Consider the following 26,795-nt stretch of genomic DNA (forward strand, 5'->3'; position numbering starts at 1 on the left):
CAGAAGTATTAGAAAGTGCGAGAGAGTAGCAGGGTGAAATAAGACATGAAGGAGACAAACTGGAGATGAAGTGGGAATAGTAGCGTGTTTGCGGGCTTTCTGGGGATCAGCTCTAATCCGGATCTCGGAGTGCATTCTACATTCCGCTGCTCATCTTTCCATAGTTCTGCAAAATATCTCCATTGTTTACTTAGCCTCTCCTGTTACAGCCTACTTCCATGGCCAGACTGAGGGTGAGATAGAGAGAAAGAATGAGAGCAAGAGGGAGAGGAAGTTCATGTTACCTCTTTGCTGTTGGACCAGTAAGCATGGGCTAACATATGCTGTTCCTCAGCGCGCGCACACACAGTGCTGCGTTGCCCTGAACTCAGCCTAACATGCAGAGTTGCTCACTTTCTTTAGACTCCAGTAGTCCTCACACTCTCTGCCACCCACTTAATAACACCTCTGCTCTTGATTCAGCTTACTGGAGTTAAGATACAAAAAAGTAACACTTTCATATTTCAGTGAAAGGAATGTTGAGTGATATAATATTTTGCTGACTTGTAGCCAGTCTTTTGACTACCCACACTGCTTGTTCCAGTAAGAGGAGCTGGTAATTAGGCTTTTCTCCTACCATTGCAGTGATGAAGCAATTTTCCTCACTGTAGAACAGTCCATCCCTGCCTCCACACTGGACCATCCATCCATCCATCCATCCATCCATCCATCCATCCATCCATCACTGTAAAACAGTCCATCTCTGCCTCCACACTAGACCATCCATCCATCCATGACTGTAGAACAGTCCATTCCTGCTTCCACACTGGAAGATGCATCATCTCTCCCAACTCCAGATTTGCTCAAGAGCCATTACCCAATCACTGCCTGGTTAAATAGTCCATCATTTTGCTTTTGCACAATTCGCCATGCCCATTTTAAGGATGCAGATCTTCCACATTTTGTCTTTTGTCTTTAGTTTACACTATCCGCTACTAGAAAACGGTGTCAGAATGGGATCAGTGTGGGAACATTGATCTCACAGTTCAGATCAATATTCAAACATATTTCTACAGAGGGACAGTGGTTTAAAATTGCTGCATCATTCTCAGAATTTTCATTTTCAGAATGTTCAAATAATTTGTAATATTCGCCAGTTAAATACAAAGTCCCAAACACACTTGTTCCATGGATTGTTTTGGGAACCTGTTATTCTAATAACATTTCTGATGTTGAAGATGTTTAATAATATTACAGCATCATCATCCATATTGTGTACTGTCATGGCTATATTAGCATGTGTGGTTTTCAGCAACAATACCCAAATATTGTTATAGGCTATAACCGGCTAACTAAATAAACTGGAAGTTCAAAGATTAACAAGATGGCCATGCCCTTGTTTTGTTGGTACAGTCGTTGGTGAATAAAACATTGACAGTTGTTGGCTAGGCTTAATGGACATAGATGGTGAATGATGTCAGGCCCCTGACCTCAGTTAGGAAGTGTGCAGTAAGCATTTTACTTCTTCGGGTGTGGAATTTTCCCTGACGCTAACTTTTCTCTTGGTCTGGGACACTTTCTGACACGAGATCAGAAGCCAGAAAATGGATTGTACTTGTAAGTGGAGTTTTAGGCCAAGGTCTCCCGGGCTGCTGTGTCAACTCTCGCTGTGATCTCACGATTCTGCACGGATGTGTTGTTTTTGTAATTAAATTCTGCGAAAAAGTGCTTCTATTTTGGAGCGCATGACACGGCATAACAGTGGGAGAGAACTTGTTCCACCTCTCTGTCTCCCACCGTGTGCCCTTATGCCCTGCAGTGTTCCGCTTTTAAAGTGCCACAGAGCTCTGCACTGGCTTCTGCACTGGCTTCTGCACTCAGAGCCTCCACATCACAGGCAGACCCTCCGGCTATGCTGTGGTCCAATCACAACATGCAGACATTTGGGGTACATTGTATAGCTCTAGTTCATCCAAAACTAGTTTTGTTCTGTCATGAACACCTTGTGTTCTGTGTGTGTGTGTGTGCGTGCGTGTGTGTGTGTACGCGCATGGGTACAAGCGTGTACATACTGCTGCAGGAACAAATGTCCACTGCAGAACTCGCTCCAATTTGCATTTCACATCATGTTCTGGAGCTTTCTCTGGCACTGAGCCCCGAGCTCCCAGATCAAACTCTCCACTTCTCTACAAAGGTACTCGGAGGTTCACACAAGGTTCATGCTTCTCTGTAGGAGGAGATGGCTGGCAGGAGGTCTTTGAGATTAACGATGGTGGTGTTGTGATGAGTTCCAGCACTGTGAGGAGAGAAAGATGATTTTTGTTTGTTTGTTTTTTTGTGTTTCTGTGTATTCTGAACATCTGTGTTTACATCTGGGGTGTGGGAGAGTAAGAGTAGGCGGGTGTGTGTGTGTGCCTGTGTGTGTGCCTGTGTGTGTGTGTGTGTGTGTGTGTGTGTGTGTGTGTGTGTGTGTGTGTGTGTGTGTGTGTGTGTGTGTGTGTGTGTGTGTTTATTCATGTCATTTTGTCAGAGAGAGTACTCTGATGTGCTGTATGTGTTGAATAATCTTGCATTGCCAGACACTATAAAGAGAGTCTGGTGCCTTTCTCCACTTAACATGGCCAAGACATGCCTACTACTGCAGGAACAGGAAAACTGACTGACAGGCAAAATGACCAGTCACAAGCCTGCTATTATGGCATGACGTACAGAAAGAGGCTATTTTGAAAATGGAGTCACGACAGTCCCTCAGTAAACACAGAAGTACACGATGGCTCAGCTGAATGTGGGATGTGCTTTACTTGTAACGTTGACAAAACAGTTGGAAGGGCATTCACAGTAAATGTCAGTCTGTAGTACTTCTCTCCACGTTTTAGCGCTGATGAGCAATTTGGGAGTTAAGAGTACGAATGTTAAATCGGAAAATATGTTATCAGTATAAATCTCTTCATTATTCCCCACATAAGCCACAGCTGTGCCTTTGTCTGTGAGGTACTAGAGCTTCCATAATTGACAGAAGGAGACACACATCCAAAATAACAGAAGAGTCTCTGGTAGCTGTCCACAGAGAGGCAGCCATGCTTAAAACATAAGGCTTCTTCCATAGCCTGTCTGCAAATAAGCAGTGATGTCTTTGTTACAAGTTACTGACTGCTTTTTTAATGATATCATGGACTTTACACATCGTTTTCGGTCCCATTGATCTATTTTGGTCGGAAAGGCTCATTTTACATCATTAAGTGCAACTGTCTGCTAAGACTGAAATTAGCCAGAACAAAAAAATAAAACTTTAATTCAAGTTGGACCAATATAAAACAATCCATGGAAGTGCATACACATGGAAGCAAATCAGAACCCATCTGGCAGAATCCTGACAGTGTGGCTAGGTTAACACACTATAAATACCAGACTCTTCATCTACATGTGTGTCGAGTGTCTGTGGCTGAGACTGGGTCATGAAGGGAACGGTGTGTGTGTGTGTGTGTGTGTGTGTGTGTGTGTGTGTGTGTGTGTGTGTGGCCACTTTATTAGAGACATATGATCCTTGAGTGCAGCATTAAATCAGGTGAACAAGTTTTCTGTGGTTCGGTTTCAATGTCAATCCTCATTAGAATGGGAAAATCAACTATCTGACCAAATTCAAACAAGGCCTAATCATTAGTGTTAGACTGGCTGGGGTCAGTCATTTAAAAACTGTCAACCTTGTGGGGTTTTCTCATGCAATGGTGTGGAGAGAATACTCCAAATTGGATCACTGGGCAGTGGAAAAACATCACCTGGTCAGATTAATTCAGATTTCTATTGCGCCCAGCTGATGGGAGCAGCTTTGGCATGAGCAGCTTGAATTGATGAGGCCTTCCTGTCAGGTTTCAGCAGTTCAGGCTGGTAGAAGTGGAGTAATGGTGTGGGCAGTATTGTCTTGGCACACCCTGGATCCTCTGATAACTGTGGATGGATGTTTGGACATTATGGCTTACCTAAGCATTGTAAGATAACCAAGTTCTTCACCATCATCATCATGGCAGCTGCTTACCCCATGGCAGAAGAACACTTTCAGCAAGACAATGCCCCATGCTGCAAGGCTCATATAGTCATGGATTGGTTCCAGGACCATGACAGTGAGTTTTCCTTGCTTCCATGACCTTCACAGTCCTCAGATCTTAATCCTATAGAGCATCTCTGGAACAAGGCAGAATGGGCTGTTCAAAAAAATTTCAGTATCTCCATCTAATTTGCAGCAAGAAACAATCCTCTCTGGGATGTCACAGATGCCATGTGACTGCATGTATGAGTGAAATGAGCACCCCAGTCAGTTCTTGCAGAGTGCAAAACGATAGTCACTGGTAAAGGACACGATTTGGCTGATATCCAAAGGGGCATAATAATAGAGTACCAGGTGAAGTGGTGGTAGTATCTCAAAAACTGCCAAGTGTTGTTCTGGAGCCGCCGTAGTGACAGTGTACAGAGAAAGGACTTCTGGCTCATTGAGTGTCCCCCAATAGCATAACAGTGGTGCCCCATGGACCACTGATGCCAGAGGGGAACGACTATTCTGGCGAGTGGTACAGAGCATTCGACACACCACAGTGGACCAGTTAAACACTTTAGTGATCAAAGCAGCAATGAGGAAAGTGTCAGGGATCACTATTGCGTGATCACCATGTTACATGTGGGCCTGCTAAACAGACGCAAGGGTAAAGTGCCAGTATTAACCGGGGCTCATTGTCATTGTTGACTCCAGTTTTCACAAGAGTACCATAAATGGACACTGGAAGAATTGGAAAAACATTCTCAGATGAATCCAGGTTTCCGCTGCACAAAGTGGACGGAGGGTGGATGGTGCATGATAACTGCCTTTGAGAGGCAACTGTGGGCCAAACGCAGGGAGGTGGTGGAAGTGTACATGTCTGGAGGATGTTTTCCTGGCATAATCTTGGACCAGTAATATCTTTGCATTAGATGAGTACAGATCATGTGCACATGTGCATGTTGATGTTCTTCTCTGATCATAATGGTACCTATCAACAGGTTAATGCCCCACCTCACCATGGAAGGGTGTTTCAGGAGCACGAGTGGTTTCAGGAGCACAACATTGACTTTGGTGTTCTTCCCTAGCCTACTAACTTGCCCCATTTCAATCCAGTGGTGTGCATCTGTGACCAGCTATGTTCACTGGTTTTGCCCCACAACCACACAATCTGTGGGACCTCAGTGGCATACTGCAGTTGGAATGGGTAGGAGTGCCTCTGGATACCTTCTGTCACCTAATACGGTGCATGCTGCCACGTCTTGCTAGTGTCATCCAAGCCAAAGGTGGTGGATCCATGATGAACTAGCAACTCTTTTAGGGTTCGGATATTAAGAAGCTTCACAAATTTAAACACTCACTTGCCATTCCGCTTACTTTTCTTATCTAACACCATACAAGCTTGCATGGAACATGCATCTGCTGTTGTAATTACAAAAAGCCTGAGTTGCTCTCAGGGGCTGGTTGATTCATTCTGTAGTGTGGGGTTGACTTTAACAATGTGGTTAGTCTCCACTTTAAATATTTTAATTGGCTCGGTCTCTGATGATGACCAGGAGGAACAACGTGATGAATGGCTGCTCACACAAAAGCACCTGATGCAGCTGTCGGCCCAGCCCAGAGAGAAGGGCTGTCCCTGTGGCCGGGGCTGTGGCACCCACAGCTCAAATGGGCAGTTATATAAGCAGATTTGAGGATTTGTGTCATTGCCAAAATCTGATCACATCACATTGCTGAGGAAGAGGCAGATATCTATAGGTCAGCATATGTGTGCGCATGTACGTGTACATTTCTAAGCGTGCGTGGGTGGACGAGTTATGTCTTTCTCTTCTTTTTGATATGAAACATATGGATGCCATACTATAAGTATAAAGTTAATTATTTTTTAAAAATATGCAAAAACTGAGAAAATGCCCTAATATTTCAGAGGCTTAAATCAAGGAGAAGCTTGTGTCTGAAGATGCCCTTCAGGAATTGGTGAACCGTGCCAAAGGTCTCCCAAACCTGTAAATGTCAATGAAGTATCACCTAATTTTGAAACACTAAAGAGTGTTGCTGCCAAAAGGACACTATTTTAATCTGATAATGTATGTTTTCCTTGGAAATAACCCAGTTTAGGTTTTAAAAGCATCAGTTCCTCAGGCTCTGTGTAACCTCAGTATTGATCCAAAACCTCAGGAAATTCACACACACTTGTTTGTTTTCTGGCTGTGTTTAGGGTATGAAGTTTTGTTTTGGGTTTTTTTTAAATGCGACCACTCATTTGGGCTGCCAGATGATGTCAGATTCATTTTCTCTGATGTGTCCACGTTTGACACTTGAATGTGAACTCTGCAGTCAGTTTGTGTGCATTTTTTTAAATTATGAAAATCAGTGTTCAGCGACTTTGCGCTTGTTTGCCCACCTTGTTTGAGTACAGCATGAAACTGAATGGGAGTGCTGTAGGACCACTATCTATGAGCGTCTCCTAATAGCACTAGCTAGTACTAGAGAATGGGCATAGGCGTTGCTAACATCACTACTACACTGCTTCTGTTAATAAAACTGCTGCTAAGTTACTACATCTGCTATTAAGCTGACCAGTTAGCGTGGTTGAAAAATCACAAGCTGCAGAAGTGCTTTAGTTTGTTGAAAGTGTCATGGTTCGGTTATTCTGAAATTCATAGCTCAACTTGCTATCTGGTATTGATAGGCCATGCTAATGAAGTAACTTGGTCCCTGGCTCACTGAGCATCGGTCAGGCTGTTGCTAAACACATCTCCAAGTCTGTATTAGTGGCAGGCAGGAAACTAATAAGAAACATGTCCATGGGTGGGAACATATCAGCGGCGTCACTCACAGTAGCTATACTCTGGGCAGATTTACGTCTATGCATAACTGTGGTCTTTCTTATAGAGAAATGTACAAATTTCCACACCAGATCCCAATGCAGCCAGGATCCATGCTGAGAGTGTGCTCACCTGATTAGTTAACCTGTGCCAGCCTGAACAACTGAATCTGGCTGCGTATGAAAGGCTGGCCACAGCTGAACTGAGGCCTTACATGGTCTGTGGTTCTCTTAGACCTGGTGCTAGAGTCAGTGGACTTGACGGTCACCATGGAACCATCTGCAAAAAAAAAAAGAAAAAATGGACTGCTGTCTGTGTGTCTCTTGCGGTTCTGGTCTGCTGGATTGATGCATTTTTCTGTCTGGTATTTGGAACATGCTCCTCACTGGGAAGGAAGGGCTAGCCTTTTTCAGGCTGTGTGACATATCCAGCCAGAGATGTCTCTCTGAGCTGGCTTGCCTGGATCCAACTGGCAGGTGTGTCCTGACCGGAATGTCTCCCCAGCAAGGTGTGGCGAAATATGAATGCTGCCTGTGGGCCTTTTACCCTGAGCTGGACTGTAGTTATTACATGGAGGAGCAGAAGGAGGTGTGGATGCCTACTCCACCACGGTGGGTGGAGCCCTGGCCTGAGAGAGTGGTCCCAATGGCCAGAACAGGAGATGTGCTGGATGCTGCCTGAAGCATATAGGAGAATGGAAGTGATTATGCAAAACGAGCGCTCCCATTCACATCTCTCTCTCTCTTTCTTTTCTTCTTTCCTTCTCTCTCTCTCTCTCTCTCTCTCTGTTATCTCTCTTGATCTTTCCCGTCTTCTCTCTTTCTGTTTAAACTACCTGATTTCTTCTCTTCTTAAATAGCCTAAAGAAGCTTCTGCGTTGTGTGTGCAGTGGTCACGGTGTTTCTAGCAGCGTGCTGAAACTTTTTGTCCTTATTAGACTGCACTGACTGTTATGTTTAACTGACACTCCCACACATGGCCTGAGGAAAACCATTCTGAAGTTGAAACCATAGTTTATATGTGCCAGAAGCAAAAGCACTTGGTACAGGTTCACATCAGAGAGGCTTCCCAGACCGTGGACCCGCTCACCTATGACCTCTCACACAAGCCCTATGTGCTACATTTAACAGGATACCATATTGGGCCGGCGCAGTGACTTGTTCCTGTGTGGAGGATCTGGGTAACCCTGCTTATTTCAGGCATCGACACTGCCTGTCTATGTGCAGTGAGACGTTAGCCAGGAGAGCCAGTTGGGGGAGATGGCTGGTGTGTTGTGGGGGTGACACTGTAGAAGTGAGCTCAACAAGTTATTCCCTGAAATGATTCCCACTTGAAATCGCAAATGCTTTTCCACTCGCTTTGCTGTTGGAAATGGAAACGCTGCTCGGTTTGTCTACATAGCTCACAGCTGCCTATTTGATACCATCTAATTAGTTTAGTGGTTTTCAAAATATTAATGAGGACCTCCCCACTGTCTGTCTCAGGATCAAGGTCTCTCTCTTGCTGAAGGTGAGGGGTTCATTTTATCCCCGTCTGTGATTAAACGCGGTGAAGGCTTTAACTGGAGCACAGGCCCCAAGCATGACTCTGTGGTCTTCCTGGTTTTAGTATGATAATTGTCACTGCCTCTGCAGATTGTTCAAATGTGCATCCCTACGTGGTATTGCCTTCTGGGGTCAAGGGTTAATTTTGTTTCTGAAACAGCAGCAACGTCCACTGTTAAGCAATATGCTCCGATTATGACGTATGGTGATGTAAGATGAACAGATGAAAATGAAGTCCCTTCTCTCGTCTTTGTGCGATCCGCCCATGCTGTGAACTTGGCTGTGGGCTCAGTTCCGTAATTGGCTGATGCTCTGTCAAGGTATGCCCTCTGCTGGTCAGATCATGTCCAATGCACAGCATAATAATAGAGCCTTGCAAATGGGAAGAGAATTTTGCAGTTGGTCTTCTCGGGTTTATTAGTGAGTTCGCTGTTAGGTTCGCGTGTGCTGCTCACGTTCCTCTGCAGTGTCACAGCTCCAGTGACCTCACCTGCTGCCCTGACCCCTGACCTGTCCCGCACAATCCAGAGATGTGAGCACACCCCTCCCATGAGCTACTGAACTTCATGGTCCGTGACCAGCATCACACACTCTCCGCTGCCTCATGACGTCAACCCCAAATCAGCTGCTCGCACCTCCATGCTTCTCCCACTTTGTGAGAATTGAATAATGTAATAATAATGACTCATAACAATAATCACTCTCGGAGCTTGTTTTGACAACATGATTAGTGTATGGGTGCATTTGTTTTTAAGGGTTGGTAATGTTTACTTACGTGAAGCCAGATTGTCTTACTTTTTTACTCATTCACAGAGCATTGATTTTTGCTTTCACATTCCATAGAGGTTTACAAGACGTACTCCCAAATTTAGAATGCACCCTCTACAGAACACACACACAGGGTCCTATAGGCCACACACACGTGGTTGTTAAAGAAAAATTACCTGGTTGTAGATGTCAACACTGCAAGTCAGATGATGGTCTGAAAGTGTTGATACAATAACGAGATGCTGAGTGAGGATTTACTGGCAGGCCGACAGACTGACCTGGATTCAGTTAAAGAAGCATAAAGAGGGAATAAAAGCGGTTTTGGGGCTTGGATGCGTAAGGCTGGAGACATTCAGATTCTCTGGATTGCAGAGTTTTGTGTGCTGTAAAGCCTGATCAAGTCTACATGGTGCAAGAAAGCCGACTGCCATAAACCATTTGAGTTTATTAACTATATAAACCATTTGAGCACAAACAATCTCCTAAACGGAATATGAAAAAGAGATATTTACTATTGTGCAAACTTTAAACTTTGTGTAAATCAAGAGATTATACTAATTTCATTGAGTGTGCTGAAAATTTGTCATAGGCCTATATGTAGAAACTCATTCAAATTAAGTCATTTTAACTAATGGTAATTTTGGGGTAATGGTGTCTTTACAAATCATGGTACTTTAGTGAACACCAGCATCTACCGGTAGTCATAACAACCAGAAGGTAAAGAAACTCCTTTAGTCATGTATGTCTGCCAAGCTACTTGGCAATGAACATAAACACATATATATAAGTATGCATTTGGCGTAAATATGTGTTTATGTTCATTGCCAAGTGTGACATAAGCACAGCAAGGCAATCGTTGAAACAGACACACACCAAAAGAAGTGATGCCAGGAGCCAATAGGGCAGCTGCAAGGCTACACAGCTGTAGCTAGCAAAGTTTTCTAAACATGCCACACAGCTGTGAGTTCACACATTTTTGATTGGTTGCTTGGTAACAAGTATATGCCATGCAAAACTATGATGCTGACTGTAAAAGCTTGTTTTTCCGTACAGAGCTTAATACCAGTTATTGATACACAGTTTACACAATTGTTATGTAAAATACATTTGGAACTCATCTATTAACCACAAATTCAACGAATGCATAAATTCTTAAAATAATTGGACCTTAAGATAAACATCTGTACAGTTCGGCATGGTGTTAATAACATGAAACACCTTTAAAATGACTGGCCTGAAAATGTAGGATTGTTTTCTGTTTTGTAATAGCTCATAAACTTTGATAAAATCATTAGATATAATACATTTGAATACATTTACCTTTATGCAAAGATATGCCAAAATTTTTGTTTACTCAAATTATTATTATTATTATTATTATTTTTTTTTTTTTTATTAGCATTTCAATAATAGTAATAATTATTTATAATTATTATTATTTCAACAATTCAGTTTTGACTTACTTTGTAAGTGACTCCAAATTTTTAAGTTAATACAGTTTGGCTTTACAATGTGCACGTATGAACATCTATCCAAGGCATTAAGACACATTACATAAAGCAGCCCATGGTAACCTGCACAGATGGTTTACACACTTACACACACCACTCACTGTGAGCTTTTCTTGTGTGGTGCTTTTAAACCCCACAGGCTTGGCTTCCTCCCTCCACAGCCTACACACAGGTTTGAGTAGCTCTGGTAGTTTAGCACTACTGCTTTCTGGCTTTAACCTGGAGATTAGGGAGGGGCTTGGAGTGAGACTGGGGCGGGGCTTGGACTGTTCACTGCCCTGACTCGGCATTTCCAGAACATTGCAGGATCTTATCTGTGCTGTACTTACTTTATAGGTCTACTTACAGGTTTCAATAAAGTCTCAGTTTAGTTTGCAGGACATTTCTACGCTCCCTCCAATCCCCTCTCTCTCTCTCTCTCTCTCTCTCTCTCTCTCTCTCTCTCTCTCTCTCTCTCTCTCTCTCTCACACACACACTCACACACACTCACACACACACACACACACACACACACACACACACACACACAATGTGGTCAGGGCCAACAGGGGACTCTTTATCATCTGCTGACAGAAGCAAAAATGTCTCATTTTCACCTGCAGGTCACCTTTAAGCCAGCCAGGTGTGAGGCCTTGGCCCAGTGACCCACTGGCCAGCCTACAACCACGAGCACATGGCCAGCCTACACCCAATTAATGTCCAATTAGACAGCAATATCATTAAACAGGCTTTTTAGGCTCTTAGCCTAGCAGAGAATGTCTATGCTCTTAGTATCAGGGGTCACTGTGGTTAGGTATATGTGTGTGTGAAGACAGAATTTCCAGATTTCTAGGTGCTTTATTGGAAACCACTTTACTGCAGACACACTGAGGAGATTCAGTCTGTAGCCTAACTGAGTAAGACCAGGGCTTCTTTGTGTTAGCCATTCTCTAGCACTGTGATGGGTGGACAGTTTTGTACCACATGGTGGCTGACCACTCTCAGCCTGTCACTGACCATGACACATCTTCAAATCTGCTGTGTGATTGGCTTGTACCAGCTTCACACCCATAAATGTCAACATATGCTAATGCTGCATGCAGAACTGCGCGCTAACAGTGGTCCTATGGTCAAAAACTGACCCGTGATGACCAGGCGGGGGGGTGGCTGACAGACTGCGCATGATGATACGGCACAAAAGGCCATGGTCAGCAAAGTACAGTTCACACTTTCAAGTGTAATTGCACGCTTAGGTGTGTCTAATAAAGTGGCTATTGGGTGTGTACTGCTTACTGAAACCGTCATGCCAATGCAGGTTGAGTTGTCCTCCTTTCTTGTTATGTGATGTATGGACATTGTTAACATGTCAGTGGTTCACAATGCGCCGCTCTGAGCGTTAGTTCTAAACATTCGCTTTTATTGTGCAAAAGGAGCTCCATTGTAAAAAGATTGAAGACTGTTGAAGTTGCAACAATCCCCATGATTAACAGGGGATGTTAGTAAAGAAAAAAAAAAGACTGCTCAGCCAGCCACGTACAACTTACAGGTATCTGCTTTGCATTCACGCGTCCACTCCAGTCTAAAACAGGACAAACCGAACGAGAGAAAAACCAAGCAAGCAAACAAAAGAACAAAGCCTGATAGCCCTCAGCGGGTTATTGGTAGCCGGTTATTGTCCTAACATGCCCTAACTTATGTAGCGATTACTGGATATAGAGAGACTGTCTGCTGTGAGTTGTGTACGCTGTAATCCCTTTTGATTGTAACGCTGTATCTGACCCACGTAGATCATTTCCCACGAAGTTTCTCGGTGTTTGGCATGCACGTCAAAAACAAGTGAGAGCACCTGACACCCAAAAAAATGCAAAAACAGCCCTTTTGGAGTAACCAATCAGTAGCCAGTCGCAATGATACATTAGCCATCGCGAGATGCTTAAAGCCAGTCAGAACAAGACATGAAAACAATACATCGAGAAGTGAACTCAAAGGATCCTCAATACAAGGTTCAATCATAAAAAGTGCATCAAGCCCGTTGTCAAGGAGGGGAAGGAGGGGGATGAGGGAGAGAGAAAGAGGCATGGAATCTGTGCAGTGTACACATCCAGACACTGTGTGTACGTTTGTGTGTGCGTGTGTGTGTGTGTGTGTGTGTGTGTGTGTGTGTGTGTGTGTGAGGCAGACTCTCTCTCACTCAGTCGGGGACAGAAGCGTCTCCTGCCGCCTGCACGTGTGCTCTGTCAACGGCGGCCATCCTGTTGCTTGCAGTGCGCTATCCCCTGCAGCGCGTGGTATGTCTCCTATTGTGAAAAAGGCTGGCTGCTTCGCACCCACGCTGTGCCACTGCAAGCCCGCCTGCCGTGACAACACCGGTGAGATTTTTCCACATCACTGTGCCGTGCTGCTTGGTTCTGTGCCAGACAGTGCTGCCCTGAGGCCATGCACATGTGGTTTTTTGTTTGTTTTTGGGGGTTTTTTTGTTTTGTTTTGGGTTTTTTTGTTTTTTTTGCGTTCTGTGGTCATGTCCTGCGGGAGTGTGCGGTGGTCCCGGGTTGCCCACCTCATGCACGGTTTCTCTGGTTGCAGGCAGGGCGCCCTGCTCAAGTTCCCAGAAGTTGCAGGGGTGCTCTCTATTTAGGTGATTAGCATAGAAACCTGAATCACGTTAAGCGGCGACCAACTTGTCATGCATGTAGTTAAAGCACCTTGGGACTTAGAAACCTGCTTTAGAAATAAAACGTTGTTGTTGTTGTTGTGTTATTGCTATAATTGCCCACTGAAGTGAACTGAAGCGGTACGTGCTTCAGCTTCTGGAGCTTTACTGTGGCTAAGCATGTCCATATTTAAACCTCTTCGTAATGACCCACCCAGTGCAGTTACGCTGAACTGAACGCGACAGTCTCAGCATGGACGGGCGTGAACCCCCTCGATCCCCTAGCAAACGGGCTGATCTTAAACTGCGCCCTAATTAGGGGTCGAGTGGCAGGCGAGGGGGTCCGCTTCCGCCTTCACGCTGTGCTGGAGCCGAGATACGACTTGCTTTCTAAGCGCACAGCCGAGATCCGTTGCCTCACATATTAGACCGCTGGCTTAGAGACCCATGTTAGTGCAAGGGAGAGTGTGGGAGGGAATGAGGGGAGGGTATAACGAAGATGGGCGACAGGTTGCTCTGGAAACCACCCCACACCTTGCACGTTTGGAGATTATGGGCATTGGTTAGGCGTAGGAAGGGTTAGGTTTCTGTCTCCCTCCCATGTGCACCATCTGTACCCAATATGGAGGCCATCGGTGTTGGGCGAAGTTTATTAAGGATGAGCTCAGTGAGTTCTGGGCAGCTTATTGGCTCGCAAAGGCAAGGTGTCTTGGGATCCAGCCGCACAGCCTTCAGTGCTTACGGCTTCGGTTCATTTTACGAGAGCTCGGGAATACGTTTTGTTTCCGACGAGGCCATGCAGGAGCCAGGGAGAGACCAGGGAACGGGAAGTAAAGTGCTGCCAGCTGGCCCAAAAGGGCTTTAATGTGATTTTAGCACAGTCCACTCAAACAACGCACGAAAGCGAAAGTGGCAAGTCTTTACCCGCGAGAGGTGGCACTCTGCTTAGCAACGGAACAAAAACAAAACAAACAAAAGTACCCGAGGAGCAAGATAACGAGGGACGTTCGAAGGCTGCCGCCGTGACAATTGGCAGGGCTTCTCTGTCACTAGAGGTTGTACGGGCAGGAACGTTGAGGCACGTCTGGTAGGTGTTCTTCTGCTGTGGGAAAAAACATATGGAGGGGCACAGAGAGAGAGAGAGAGAGAGAGTAAGAGGGAAAGAAAGAGAGAGTGAAAGTTGTGCGACCTTTAGGGAGCGGGTGACTGTTGTGTGAGGATTGGTGTTTTTCTACAGGTTGGCGGGGTGCTGAGTGGGTGGTAGCAGGCGGTGTCCTTATCCGTCTCTAGCCGTGTCTCGTCTCGTCGTTCCTCCCAGAGCCCATTATCCACAACAGTGGTGCTGAGCCTCGCACCACAGACCGCAACATGGCCTCGGCTGGACTTGGTTCCGGGCGACTTCCGAGGTTTAGAGCTTTGCATGCCATCACAATTGCTGGAGCTGTGGTTTGTGTGTGTGTGTGTGTGTGTGTGTGTGTGTGTGTGTGTGTGTGTGTCTGTGTGTTCACGCAGATTTCTATGCTGACCCTTTGGCTCCTAGACCTTCTTAGCAACTTCTGAGGTTTCCATGGTGACAGAGCTTTGGTCCACTTTTTCTTTTGCTTCACAGTTATTTATCCATGCAAATCATATATATATGTGTGTGTGTGTGTGTGTGTGTGTGTGTGTGTGTGTGTGAGAGAGAGAGAGAGAACTCCTGAGTTTGGTCAATTCACAGACTTGAATTCCTATTCCACTATAGTTGATGTAAGCCTGTTAAATAGTTGGTCTGTGCTCTGTGTTTGGGAAGCCCAGTGTTGCGTGGAGCAGAGAGAGAAAGCTACAGGAGATCTGGGCCTTAGAATGGGTTACTGGCAATCAGGCCTGCCTCCACACAGCCATCAGAGTCTGAGTGAATGATGCGGAGGCCGTGTGTGTTTGTGTATGGGTGTTTTTATCGGCTATAACATGGAGGGCAGAAAGTTACCTTGTGGCGTTGTTGCTGAATTGAGGGTTCCATCTAACGCTCAAATATACACACACAAACACGGATGCACACACAGACGCGCGCACACACACACACACACACACACACACACACACACAGAATTCAGTGCTTCCCTTGGCTAATGCTTCACTGTGTTGTTCACCTTCCTATTGGCCATTTCTGCTCATATTGTAATAGTCCTCATATGGACCCTTAATAGAATCTCTGTAAAGAACCCAAATGTGTCGTGACTCGGTCACACAAGAGCAAGCAATACACACAGGCCTTCGCCTCCCTTCCCGTGTGTGTGTGTGTGTGTGTGTGTGTGTGTGTGTGTGTTTGTGTGTGTGTGTGTGTGTCTAGTAGTTATGAGCGTGGGTAAATTTGTGTGTCAAAACATTCAGTAGCTGTAGTCATGAGTCATGCTGGAGTGGCAGTTCTCCCTCCCTCTTCTCTGCATGGCACCTGCTCTGCTCTGACGTGCTTGGCGTATTACCTACAAGTCCCTGGATGTAAGCATGGAAAGAATCCTACCTCTGATTCACACTATTTTTGATTTAACAGAGACTTGATTCGGTCTGTATGTTCTGAAGAGCAGCGCTGAATGTGTGTGTGTGTGTGTGTGTGTGTGTGTGTGTGTGTGTGTGTGTGTGTGTGTGTGTTTGAGAGATAAAGAGGAGTACTGAACCTCCCTCTGTGTGTTGACGATGAGACGGTACTTGGAAAGAGATGAAGGCACTAGTGACTAATTAAGCTGAGATCATTCAGTGTAACGTGTCTCCAGAGGACTATAATCCAGTAGACCCTTCAGTGACAGCTCGAAAAGACACGCCAAAGCTTCTGTCGCATGTCCTTGCACACTCCACCACTAGTTTAAAGCTCTTCAAGTACAAAGCTGGAAGGTCCCAGCATGGCTAACGCAGCTCCGTGACAGTGTGCTGCATTGCATGAGCCGCCGTTGAATAGAAAAGCTTGTCATGCTTCAAATGGACCACACGAAGCTCAAACGGCTCACGCGTCCGACTGCAGGGGCCTTCGTTGTACCGTGCGTGTCATGACCTGCTGTACAAGGCCTGTGTGAGGCCCTCTGGTTCTAGTATGAGACCTGTTCACCAGCAGATGGTGAGAGGCATAACCTCCCCAGCCTGCTCCAGGGTCAGGGGCATCAGGGTTGAGTCACATGGCTGATGGTACAGATTAGAAATCAAAATATCAGATCTATAAGGAAAGCAAGCCTTGCGGATTGCTCCGTCCTGTCTGAGGTACTGTCCATCCCCATGAGCACAACAGTGGTCTCCAGTAGCTACAGTGATGCATTATGTCTAACTATGTAGCTACAGTGAAGCATTATGTCTAACTATGTAGCTACAGTGATGCATTATGTCTAACTATGTAGCTACAGTGATGCATTATGTCTAACAACTACTTATAGTTATAATTAAGTAACTGTAGTGAAGCAGGCATGCTTTCTTGGTTCTTGTTGTGCTCTTGTTAGGCACTTCACCCTCCTGCCCTACCTAGGTCATTCTACATCTGCAAAAGAAGCCGGTAGCATTATTAATAGATGAGCTTCAAAACAAGCCAAACAGCTTTGCTAAATTACCTTCAGTTTAACTCATGCATAGCCACGCGTTCACTTAATCATGTCTCCTCATTGTAGCACTGCAAATTGTTTAGTTTTTAATATCAAACCAAATGTGTGGCCATGGTAAACAACTCTTTGACTTCAGCACAGCACCAATATTATTGCATCTAATTTCTGCCATTTATCCTTTTGTCTTCCTTTTCAGTTTCGCTGAGAGAGAGCTCAGGTAGGTGGCCAGTATGAACTCCTGCAGTGAAGTGTGATGCAGAGAGGCCAATGCGGGGTGGAGACTCGACCCAGTGAAGATGGGCTAATCACACCATGGGAGAATAGGTCCTTTAAATAAGGGCGGTCCCTCTTACAAAGCCTCAGAGACTCCACTCCCCCGCCCGTAATTACTCTCCATTCTGCATTTCAGCGTGCCCCTCTTATCCATAGTCTAATGACGCTCAGCTTCGCGTGTGGACCGCTGCACAGCAGGCTTTATTCCTGCTCATTACCGCTCTTTAAATGGGTCGCACTCATGAAATGGCCTTTTCTTCGGCTTGTCCGTGATATGACGGTTTGCCTGAGCGCTGGCTGTGATCGGTAGGTGCAGACGAGCAGGCGAGACGTAGGTGCAGACGAGCAGTCCTCGCCCAGGCGAGACGTTGCCCTAAAACTCCTCTCCCATGTCTGCCGTCCACTGGCTTTTGTGCGCGAGAGCATTGCTGTGGTTGTATGTAAACCATTGCCTGGGTGACATTTGGTCAAGATGGGATATGCTGTGAGTTGTTTGTCATTTCAGTAATAATTCTTTGGGTTAAAATTCAGTATTCGTCTCAAAGGCAGAGTATCTCTGTATGTTCATTCTGTTTTGATACACTTGAGCTGGGTCATCATTGTTCTGTAGCCCCTGATCACCTGTCTGAGCCATGTTGGACACTTCAGAGGAACAAAAAGGGTCTAAAAAGACTCTTGTTCTTCTTTCTTTTTCACTTTGCCTGTCCTTTTATTCTTTTGATATCTGTACCTCAGACAAATTTGAGTGCATATCTTCCTTACAGTAGATTTTTAGCATGTCAGTGTGGACAATTTAAAGAAACCCAGCCACTGGATTATGAATGTGTTGAGCTGGTAAAGACAGTGGGAGAGGTCAGACAGACTTGTGTGTTAGAGAGCCTGATGCAGGGCTGTGCCATTATTAACCAGCAGGTCTGTAAAGTTGGATCCTTTTGGCGTGTTGGTTGTGTCAAGGCCAGCCAGGGTTTTCCCCGTACACATCATTGTGGGAGGAGCTAAAAATGCAGCCTTTTTTGTTCAAGCATCCCTGATATACAGTCATACACTAAATCAGACATCTATTGACATGCAAATCAGAAAACTGAACACAAAGACATCACATTCTAAACCTTTTTGCATCTGGCGAGAGTAGATATTGGACTCTCCACAGACATCAGTCTCTGCATATCGTCTCCCCGTTGTCCTGTTGGTCTCCTTAACATCTGCTCAGCTGGAACTGACTCTCAGCTGACATAGGACCTCTTCCTCATTTCAGAGCATCTTGGGCCTTTTCGCTGTCTCCTGAAACAGCATCTTTAGCCCTAAAACCCCCTCGGCATCTCCCCCTCCGCGTCTCCTCTTCCGCGTCTCTCCTGCTGGTTTCGTTATCTGATTGTAAGATGCTCCTCCTCAAAATCTGCTCTAATAATCAAGCTGCAGCTGCAAGGGATGGCACCATAACAGGCCTCTAGCCACGCCCACGCAGTAGCACCACACCCACCCGAGAGAGCGTCCCACCCCCTGAACACACACAGTAGCCCATCTCATGCTCAGTTAAAACTGAAGACAGATTCCTTTGTGCTGCCTGAATACTTTTGCTTCTCAATAATACTTGGGTTGTTTAGTATTGTCAATTCTGCATGCTTATGGTGTGATCCCTACAAAGTAGATCTTGTTTTTTTTCTGTTACCGAGTGCTTGGTTGAGTATTAGTAATGTTTCTAACTTTGGATGTTAAGTCCTTTTACCATATTTGTCACTGTTATTTATGTATGTAGTGCGCACACTCTTGAACTCCTGTTTTTTGTAGTTCATAGACTGAGGCTTGTTCCCTTGCAGATGCAAGATGTCTGATTGGTGTATGGCTGTGTCTTGATTTGGTTTGTATCATTTATGATCGACTGTTATTTGCCATTCATGGTTAAACTACTATTTGCGTGTGTGTTTGATTTACAGAACAGGCCGCCGGCGGTTCAGGGCACCCAACACCAGACACCATCTCCGGCCTGTACGAACCCAAACCCGAACCCCGCCCTGATGAGCTCGCCCTGGGTGAGACAGAGAGCCCCCGTCGAACTGAATGCACCCTCCATCCACTACACTCGCGGGCCTGAAACCAACACGCATTTTCTGCACCTTTTTAAAAAATCCCCCCCCCCCCCCCCCGCTACTTCTGCTGCATCCTCACACGAGCTTGCATGCCTGACCGTGCTTAAAGAGGAGGAGCGTGCACAGACCCATACCAGCACGGCTGCTGTCGATGCTCGGCCTCTCGACGCCGTTCTGATATGCTTGGATGGGTTTTTTCTCACTTTTTCTCCTCCTCTTTCTCTTGGCAACAGTACCGCTACCAGGACGACGAGTCCCTGCCCCCCGAGCACAACTTCCCGCGGCTCACCGACGAAGTGCGGGCGCCCGAGCTAGTGCACGTGTCGGAGAAGAACCTGTCGGAGATCGAGAACGTGCACGGATACGTCTCCCATTCTCACATCTCGCCGCTGAAGGTCAGTGACCTCACCGCCAGCCATGCCATTGCCATGAGAGTCCGCAGCCTCTCCCTTTGTCTCCCTTTGTCTCCCTTTGTCTCGCTGTATTGTCGTTTGCTGCGGGCATTCTCTCCCTTTTCATTGTCCTGCACATCCTCCAATCCTTCTCTCTCAGCTGCCCCTCATGCACAGAGCCATGCCATAGAGGATCAGGCTCCAGTGGACAAGGCTTGAACCTCAGCGCCACATCCGTTAGGCTAGACAGCACAGGTCCTCGGCGTGCCCACGCTCCGAGGTTAACTGCTGCAGCATCAGCTACACCCACGCCCCTGACGCTCGCCCCCAAGCGCAGGGCGTCTCTCCGCCTCTGTCCACTCAACAGGCGAAGAGACGAGCCAACAGCAGTGCCGTGTGAGGCTCTGTCGAGGAGTGTGGAATCCTCCCCACACCCTCCCGTCCAACACCTGCTCCCGCAGATGATGCCTGCGCTGAGCATAGCTGCCTTCGTGCTGTTCTGCCATCTTTCCCAGCATGCCTGGGAAGGGGCCTTTATTTGTTTGTTTTGTTTGTTTGCACATATATGTAGTTTTAGATTTAGGCAGCTATGTGGCTGAATGGCTACCCCCTGATAGTTCATCGTATTGCAATGTGGATGGTCAACACTAGATGGCAACACAACTCTAGCTCCGTCCACAAGGCTGAGTGTAATCTTTGGCCCGAGGCTTACGTTGAACAGTCTTGAATTTTTTTTTTTTTACATCATTACAGATATAAGATGGAATGCTATTTTAACCACCTAAATGAAACCTAATTGTAAAAAAGCACAGAAGGTAGTGATACAGGAGTGAAAGGTATGCGGTACAATCCCTTTTGATCTCTGGCTATGGCGTGTAATCCAGTATTACCCAGCCGGACACGCACTGCCTATTTTGTACTTCCACGGTGTGTGTGTGTGTGTGTGTGTGTGTGTGTGTTTTTATGTGTTTGGGTGTGTAAGTAAGTAGGCAGGTCTGCACGTAGTGCTTTTGGAGGCTTTAACCCTCTCTGGTGAGAGTGACAATGTGGTTCCTGCCACTGGCGGCCTTTTCTCTGTCCTGCAGAGCTGCGCCATGTTTGGACACTCCGTCACTGGGCACGAGCAGCCTGTCGAGCAGCTTTGCAGGTGCCGCTAGCCACGATCGCACCGTGGCAGCCGGCCGGGTGTAGCCGTTCCTCCGCCCTCGCCGCGTCGCTGCGTTGACGCCTCCAAACTAGACAGCAGGATTCACAAAAGCTTTGAGGGCCACCTCAGAGCACAAATTGTGCTGGCAGAAACGCTTCGAAATAACAAGCACCCTGTCTCAGAGCGGCGGAAAGGCCTTGGGCGTGCGTGGCGGAGCAGAGCTGGCAGGGAGCAGTTATCTGTTGTGCGCAGCCTCGCTGCGTCACCAGCTCTGGCGTGGTTATGTTACTGGGCGTCATCACGGCGTCCAGATGTTCTTGTAGCTCTTCTGTTCAGCTGTGCTGTTCAGAGACGCTGTGCTATCTTATGATCACTCACTCATTTATCTGAAATGTACCCTCCAGCCCGCTCTCACTATGGCTCACGGAGCGTACCTGTTTTCTCATCCCAGGCTCCTGCTGTGACTCAAGGAGTGTGCCTGTGTTCTCACCCCTGTCTCCCGCTGTGACTCATGGAGTGTGCCTGTGTCCTCACCCCTGTCTCCCGCTGTGACTCATGGAGTGTTCCTGTGTTCTCACCCCTGTCTCCCGCTGTGACTCATGGAGTGTTCCTGTGTTCTCACCCCTGTCTCCCGTTGTGACTCATGGAGTGTGCCTCATGGAGTGTACCTGTGTTCTCACCCCGTCTTCCGCTGTGACTCATGGAGTGTTCCTGTGTTCTCACCCCTGTCTCTCACTGTGACTCATGGAGTGTGCCTGTGTTCTCACCCCGTCTTCCGCTGTGACTCATGGAGTGTGCCTGTGTTCTCACCCCTGTCTCCCGCTGTGACTCATGGAGTGTTCCTGTGTTCTCACCCCTGTCTCTCACTGTGACTCATGGAGTGTGCCTGTGTTCTCACCCCGTCTTCCGCTGTGACTCATGGAGTGTGCCTGTGTTCTCACCCCGTCTTCCGCTGTGACTCATGGAGTGTGCCTGTGTTCTCACCCCGTCTTCCGCTGTGACTCATGGAGTGTGCCTGTGTTCTCGCCCCTGTCTCCTTTTCTTCTCTTTCTAAGTCAGTTCTACTCACTAGTGATTGCCTTTTTTTTGTTGCTTTGTGTTTCTTGTTCTCACCTGCAGCCTGCTCTGGTTACCCGGTTTGATCTAACATATCCGGGCGTGACCGCCGCAAACTACCTGGCAAGTTCAACGGTTTATTTTGAATGTCTGTTTTTTGTTTTTTCCCTCCTGTGGGTTTCTATTGTCTGTGTCTCCAAAGGAACACCCCATAGTGTGTTCGTGTCAGCGTTCCGGTGTCGTGCTCCCATTTGTTGCATGGATATTCTTCCGAGGGTCTCTGACAGCAAGCTGTTAGGGCTCCTCGGTGGTCCACTGTTTCCCTTTGAAGAAGTCCAGTTGGGTTTTGTTCTAGTTGTGCTCTGGTTGAAAGACCTCAGACCATGGAAAAACACAGATGCTCTGCTGACGATTCTCTGCAATGTATATCTTCTTTTTTTATGTGTAAATGATGTTTGGGATATTGCTTATATATTATGTTTGTTTTTGTGTATGATGTATGTGGAATATTTGGCCATGTCTTGTCTTTCTGTGGTTTTGCTCCCATTGTATGTGCTTTCAGGTTAAATAGGATGATATAATATTAGATTTAAAATATTACGAGAAGCTGTAACAGATAGGCAGCTTCTTTGCAGCATCTAAACTAGTGAGATCAACACTGAAAGCTGAACAGATGTACCGTGAGAACTCTTGTGATAATTGCAGCTTTTATATTAGTGTTTCCAGCTCCTGGGGACCCACCACACGCTCCACGTTTAAGCTCCAGCCTGTGTCTCATCACACCTCCATCAGTGTTTTAGTAGCACGGAGGACCTGCTACAGGGCACCCTGGGGGCCAGGCTGGAGTGAAAACGTGGACTGGCTTGAGAAACACTATTGTACAAGTCATATGGTCACAACAGAGCAATGTGCCAATGTGCTAGTTGTCTTCTGGACAGGCTGTTTATGTTGACGCTCAGAGGCACTGTCTCCTCCACTGTCTGGGTGGAAACCTTTCCTAACGTCGCCCCAGCGGGCAAACGTCGGATAGCGCGCGAACAAGCGGCCGGAAAGCTGAGCTGTAAGCGTTTGCTGCTCATTCTCGTGCACCTCACCCTGGCTCCTTGATTAAATCGCTATCGACTTTTTCTGCCGGTAATTACTAGCCTTGGCACCTCGTCGTGCCTCACTGCAACAGAGAGAAAAAGGGGAGACAGGGATGAGAGAAAAGGATAAGAGAGGGGGCTAAGGGGAGAGAAGAGCATGAGATGGAGGGAGCTACAGTGAGAGCAAAGAATGAGAGCGGGAGCTACGGTGAGACATAGGAATGAGGGAGAAGGAGCTATGGTGAGAGAGAAGAAAGAGAGAGGGATGAGAGAAAATATGAGAGAGGGGGAGCTAAGCTTGGAGAAAAGGACGAGATGGAGCTAGGGTGAGTGTGAGTTCAACTGCTGGTCCTTTTTGTTGAAAAGCGGTGAAGAGGGCCAGGGTGTCGTGCTGATCACACGCCTGGCCCGCGCCCTAGCGTGTGAGGCATTCTACCCCTGCTCTGAGAGAGCACTCACTCACCGTGCTATGATGGTTGCTGAGGTTGTCTCGTAGCGGCATCAACCCAGGCGTCCTCCTTCAACCCCGTCTGCTCCTGCACAGTGCGGGCAGGTTGGCCGCCACTGCGAACCAGCATGGTGACAGCGTGTGTTTTTAACAGCTAAGCCGCCCGTCAGGAGAGGGCGAGCGCTCTTCAGCACGCGAGTCACGGCGGTCGGAGGGCTTCTGGCTCCTGCACACACCGCTCCGTGGGTGGATGGGGTCGGACGAGGTTGTGTGAGTGTTTGATGATAGAGCTGGGCACAGGGTTAATGGCCAAGGTACGCTTATCTCTGCGCCCTGGTAAAATAATGAGAGCACAGTGTGGATCCAGCGATGCACTGATTGTCTGGGAGATGAGAAGTGAGTCGGAATTAGAAATCCGACAGCAGAGAGGAGGTGAGAAGGAGGGGAGGGACCTCATTCAAAGGAGAGATTAATGGTGTGCTGGCTTATCAGCAATGAAAATGCCCCTGTGTTGATCTTTAAATGATTTTAAAGTTAAATTTAAGTTATATTTAAGTTAAACACACACACACACACACACACACACACACTGTAAAGTGGTCTCTTATTTTGCAGAATAGATGCCTCATCATCTCTCTTGATGGGGGGAGACACAGGATATTTATCTAGCTAGAGCAGACAGTTTATTATTTTAGGCATTATTAGAGCAATTTCAATTAGTCCTGTTAGCATGCTAATTGTTTTCTGCTCTTTTCACTTGAGGCGGGAGGCAGAGCGTGCTCTGTGCGCTGCCTCCACCCGCGCTTGGTGACTGTGCCCTACACGCCTCAGCTCACTATCCGTTAAGACATTCCGTGCCAGAGCTGCAGGAGCCACCCGCCTGCGCGCGCGCACAAACGCCGCGCACGTGTGTGGAACGCGCCAGGTTAAAGAGAGCAAAGGCCTATGAGATAATACAGCACAGACCCGCAGACGGGGTTATCGGGACACAGTGTACAGCATCGACATAGCATGAGTGAAAGAGCATGAGAAACGTTGATTGAAAGCCTCGTGGTGTGAAGAACGCTGCAGAAGCCTCTAGCCAGCTGTTAGCAGCTCTGGGCGTGGTTCTGTTTCACCTGTTTGGTACGTTTTAAAATGGCGAACATCTCTCACCTGCTCGTTCAATAGCATTGAGTAAAAACTATATAAGTAAAAGTCTCCTTCATCAAAACAGAACTAAGCTGCTTGCAGAATTCTAAGTCTGGAGGTTGTAATTTCACTCTTTTTATTTTTGTAAATATATATGGATTTTTTGTGTGCTTTGTGTGTGTGTGGGAGGTCGCTACCCCATCACCGTGCTAAAAATGTCTGGCAGACGGCGCCCAGAGTTCTAGTAACACTAGGGCGTGATAGCTCCAGCTCAGATGCCGGCTGATTTTCCCTGTGGCAGGCAGACAGACAGACTCACATCACATCACATACCAAACAGTAATTACACAAGAGACAGTAGAAACAGTACAGTTACCGTGGGGACTGTAATTACAATAGAGACAAATAATTCCTCCAGAAAACAAGGTGCTGATAAGCTGGAGGGGGGGGGGGGGGGTTGCATTAGCACGCTGTTGTCTGTAAGTGAAGAAAAGTGGAAGCTCAAAGTAAATGTTAGGTAAATAAAGCACTATATAGTTTTTCAGGATAATTGTACTGATTGAATACCGATTATTGAGGTATTGATTGGTTGGTTTTCCACTGTTCTTTCCTGACAAACTGACGGCACACACAGCTGTATCAGGGGGATGCCATCATCTCTTGGCCTCCACATAAGTGCCAGTTTGTCCGTTTTCTTTATCTGTGACATGACAGAGAAACACGCTTCGCCCGCCCCATCGGTTGGAGCGCCCGGGTTCGGCAGCGATGCCTGGGCCGTCATCGCCTACAAATGCGGGTGTCGCCGAGAGCAGAGAACGGCGGCAGGATGAGGCTGGGAATGTTCCAGACAGCTCCTTTTACAGATCAGCGCCTGTTACCATAGCGATGGTGCACACAGGTCCTATGTCTGTGGGGTGAGCTGAGAGAGAAGGACGCCGAGCAGAGGTTTGGATCCTGGCTTTGAGAGGAGATGCCCCTTCCAAGGAAGGCGAGAAGAGCATTTGTCATCTGTCGCTCCTAAACCCACAGCTGGGGAATTAGTTTATATTATCGGTTTCACGGTTACAGTAATGACACGTGTTAATAGAAAGCATATAAAAGAACCTGGTGTCTGTTGAGCAGAATTATGAGGGATGAGAGGAAACAGATCATGACGTAGAGCAACACCTCCATCCCCTTTCTCAGGCATCTTTTTTCCTCCTGTTTCCCCTTAGTTCTGTTTTTCTCTTACTCAACTTTCATCTTCGCACTGTTTGATACTTCTTTGTGAATGCTCTCTCTCTCTCTCTCTCTCTCTCTCTCTCTCTCTCTCTCTCTGTGATCACACACCAGATGCTGAGAAGGTCATTGCAGACAGAAGAAAACACACTGATGCACTCTGAATACAAACTAAAGGACTTCCTTAATCATTCAAAGAAAATAGCTTGACTTCATCTCACAGATTTATTTCATGTCACAGTCCTCCATAGCAGGAACAAGTTATTCGGTGATTGTGAAAAAGTATTTACAAATGTCTTTAGGTTGCCTAGAAAACTCAACCTATTTGAATGCTGTTTTTGGTCACTCTTTTGTAAATATCATAAGCCCTATCCACTTACAGAAGCTCTCTGTTTAAGAAATCTTGTCCTGTGGTGAATTGGGCACGATACACAACAGCTGAAGCACTGAAGCAGGATCATATTAACAGTTCATCGTTGTGTGTCTTCAGCACTACAAATTGGGGTCTTTTTTGTTTGTTTGGGGGATTTTTCCCTTGGTAAAAGTTGTCCTTGTGAAAGAATTTGAAGATTCAAAGCTATATCCCTCCACAACCTTGTCAGAAGGTGGACCATGCCCTCTTTGGGGTCATAGGGGGGTGTGTGTGCTCGTGCGTGACATCACCTATTAGGTGATGGACGTCAGTATGTCAGGGTGCTGAATTCACATTTTCTGTCCTGAGATCTAACAGCTCTGCTCACAACTCTATGCTGTTTGCAGTGTGCAAATTCATTTTTTCATTTTCTTTTTTAAAATCATAAAGAATCAGTAATATAAATACCTGTTAAAACCACAATTTCATCTCCTATCTCTCCTCTCCTCTCCTCCCCTACTCCTCCTCTCCTCTCCTATCCTCTCCTCTCCTCCCCTACTCCTCCTCTCCTCTCCTCTCCTTCCCGCTCTCCTCTCCTCTCCTCTCCTCCCCTACTTCTCCTCTCTTCTCCTCTCCTCCCCTACTTCTCCTCTCCTCTCCTCCCCTACTCCTCCTCTCCTCTCCTCCCCTACTCCTCCTCTCCTCTCCTCCCCGCTCTCCTCTCCTTTCTTCCCCTACTTCTCCTCTCCTCTCCTCCCC

At 46.7% G+C, this 26,795-nt stretch overlaps 1 protein-coding gene across 39 annotated transcripts in view; it reads left to right on the top strand.

Moving 5' to 3' along the window:
* Positions 1-26,795, top strand: part of dlg2 (discs, large homolog 2 (Drosophila)) — a 156,668-nt gene that overhangs the window by 46,525 nt on the left and 83,348 nt on the right. For 27 of the 39 annotated variants that reach the window (XR_014118643.1, XM_081702367.1, XM_081702373.1 and 24 more), the window contains 3 exons: positions 19,055-19,150; positions 19,441-19,602; positions 21,866-21,925. Coding sequence is in view for 38 of the 39 variants with exons in the window: in XM_081702367.1 (XP_081558493.1) it covers positions 19,055-19,150; positions 19,441-19,602; positions 21,866-21,925 (318 nt within the window). In the remaining variant the exon portion in view is untranslated. Of the gene's footprint in view, positions 1-13,819; positions 14,375-14,504; positions 14,694-17,043; positions 17,065-19,054; positions 19,151-19,440; positions 19,603-21,865; positions 21,926-26,795 lie in introns of those variants that run through there. The other 12 variants (XM_035535279.2, XM_081702365.1, XM_081702368.1 and 9 more) reach the window with 5 other exon arrangements.

Source organism: Electrophorus electricus, chromosome 19, assembly GCF_041902795.1.
Source record: "Electrophorus electricus isolate QZ-2024a chromosome 19, ASM4190279v1, whole genome shotgun sequence".
In the NCBI taxonomy this organism is placed as follows: Eukaryota; Metazoa; Chordata; class Actinopteri; order Gymnotiformes; family Gymnotidae; genus Electrophorus; species Electrophorus electricus.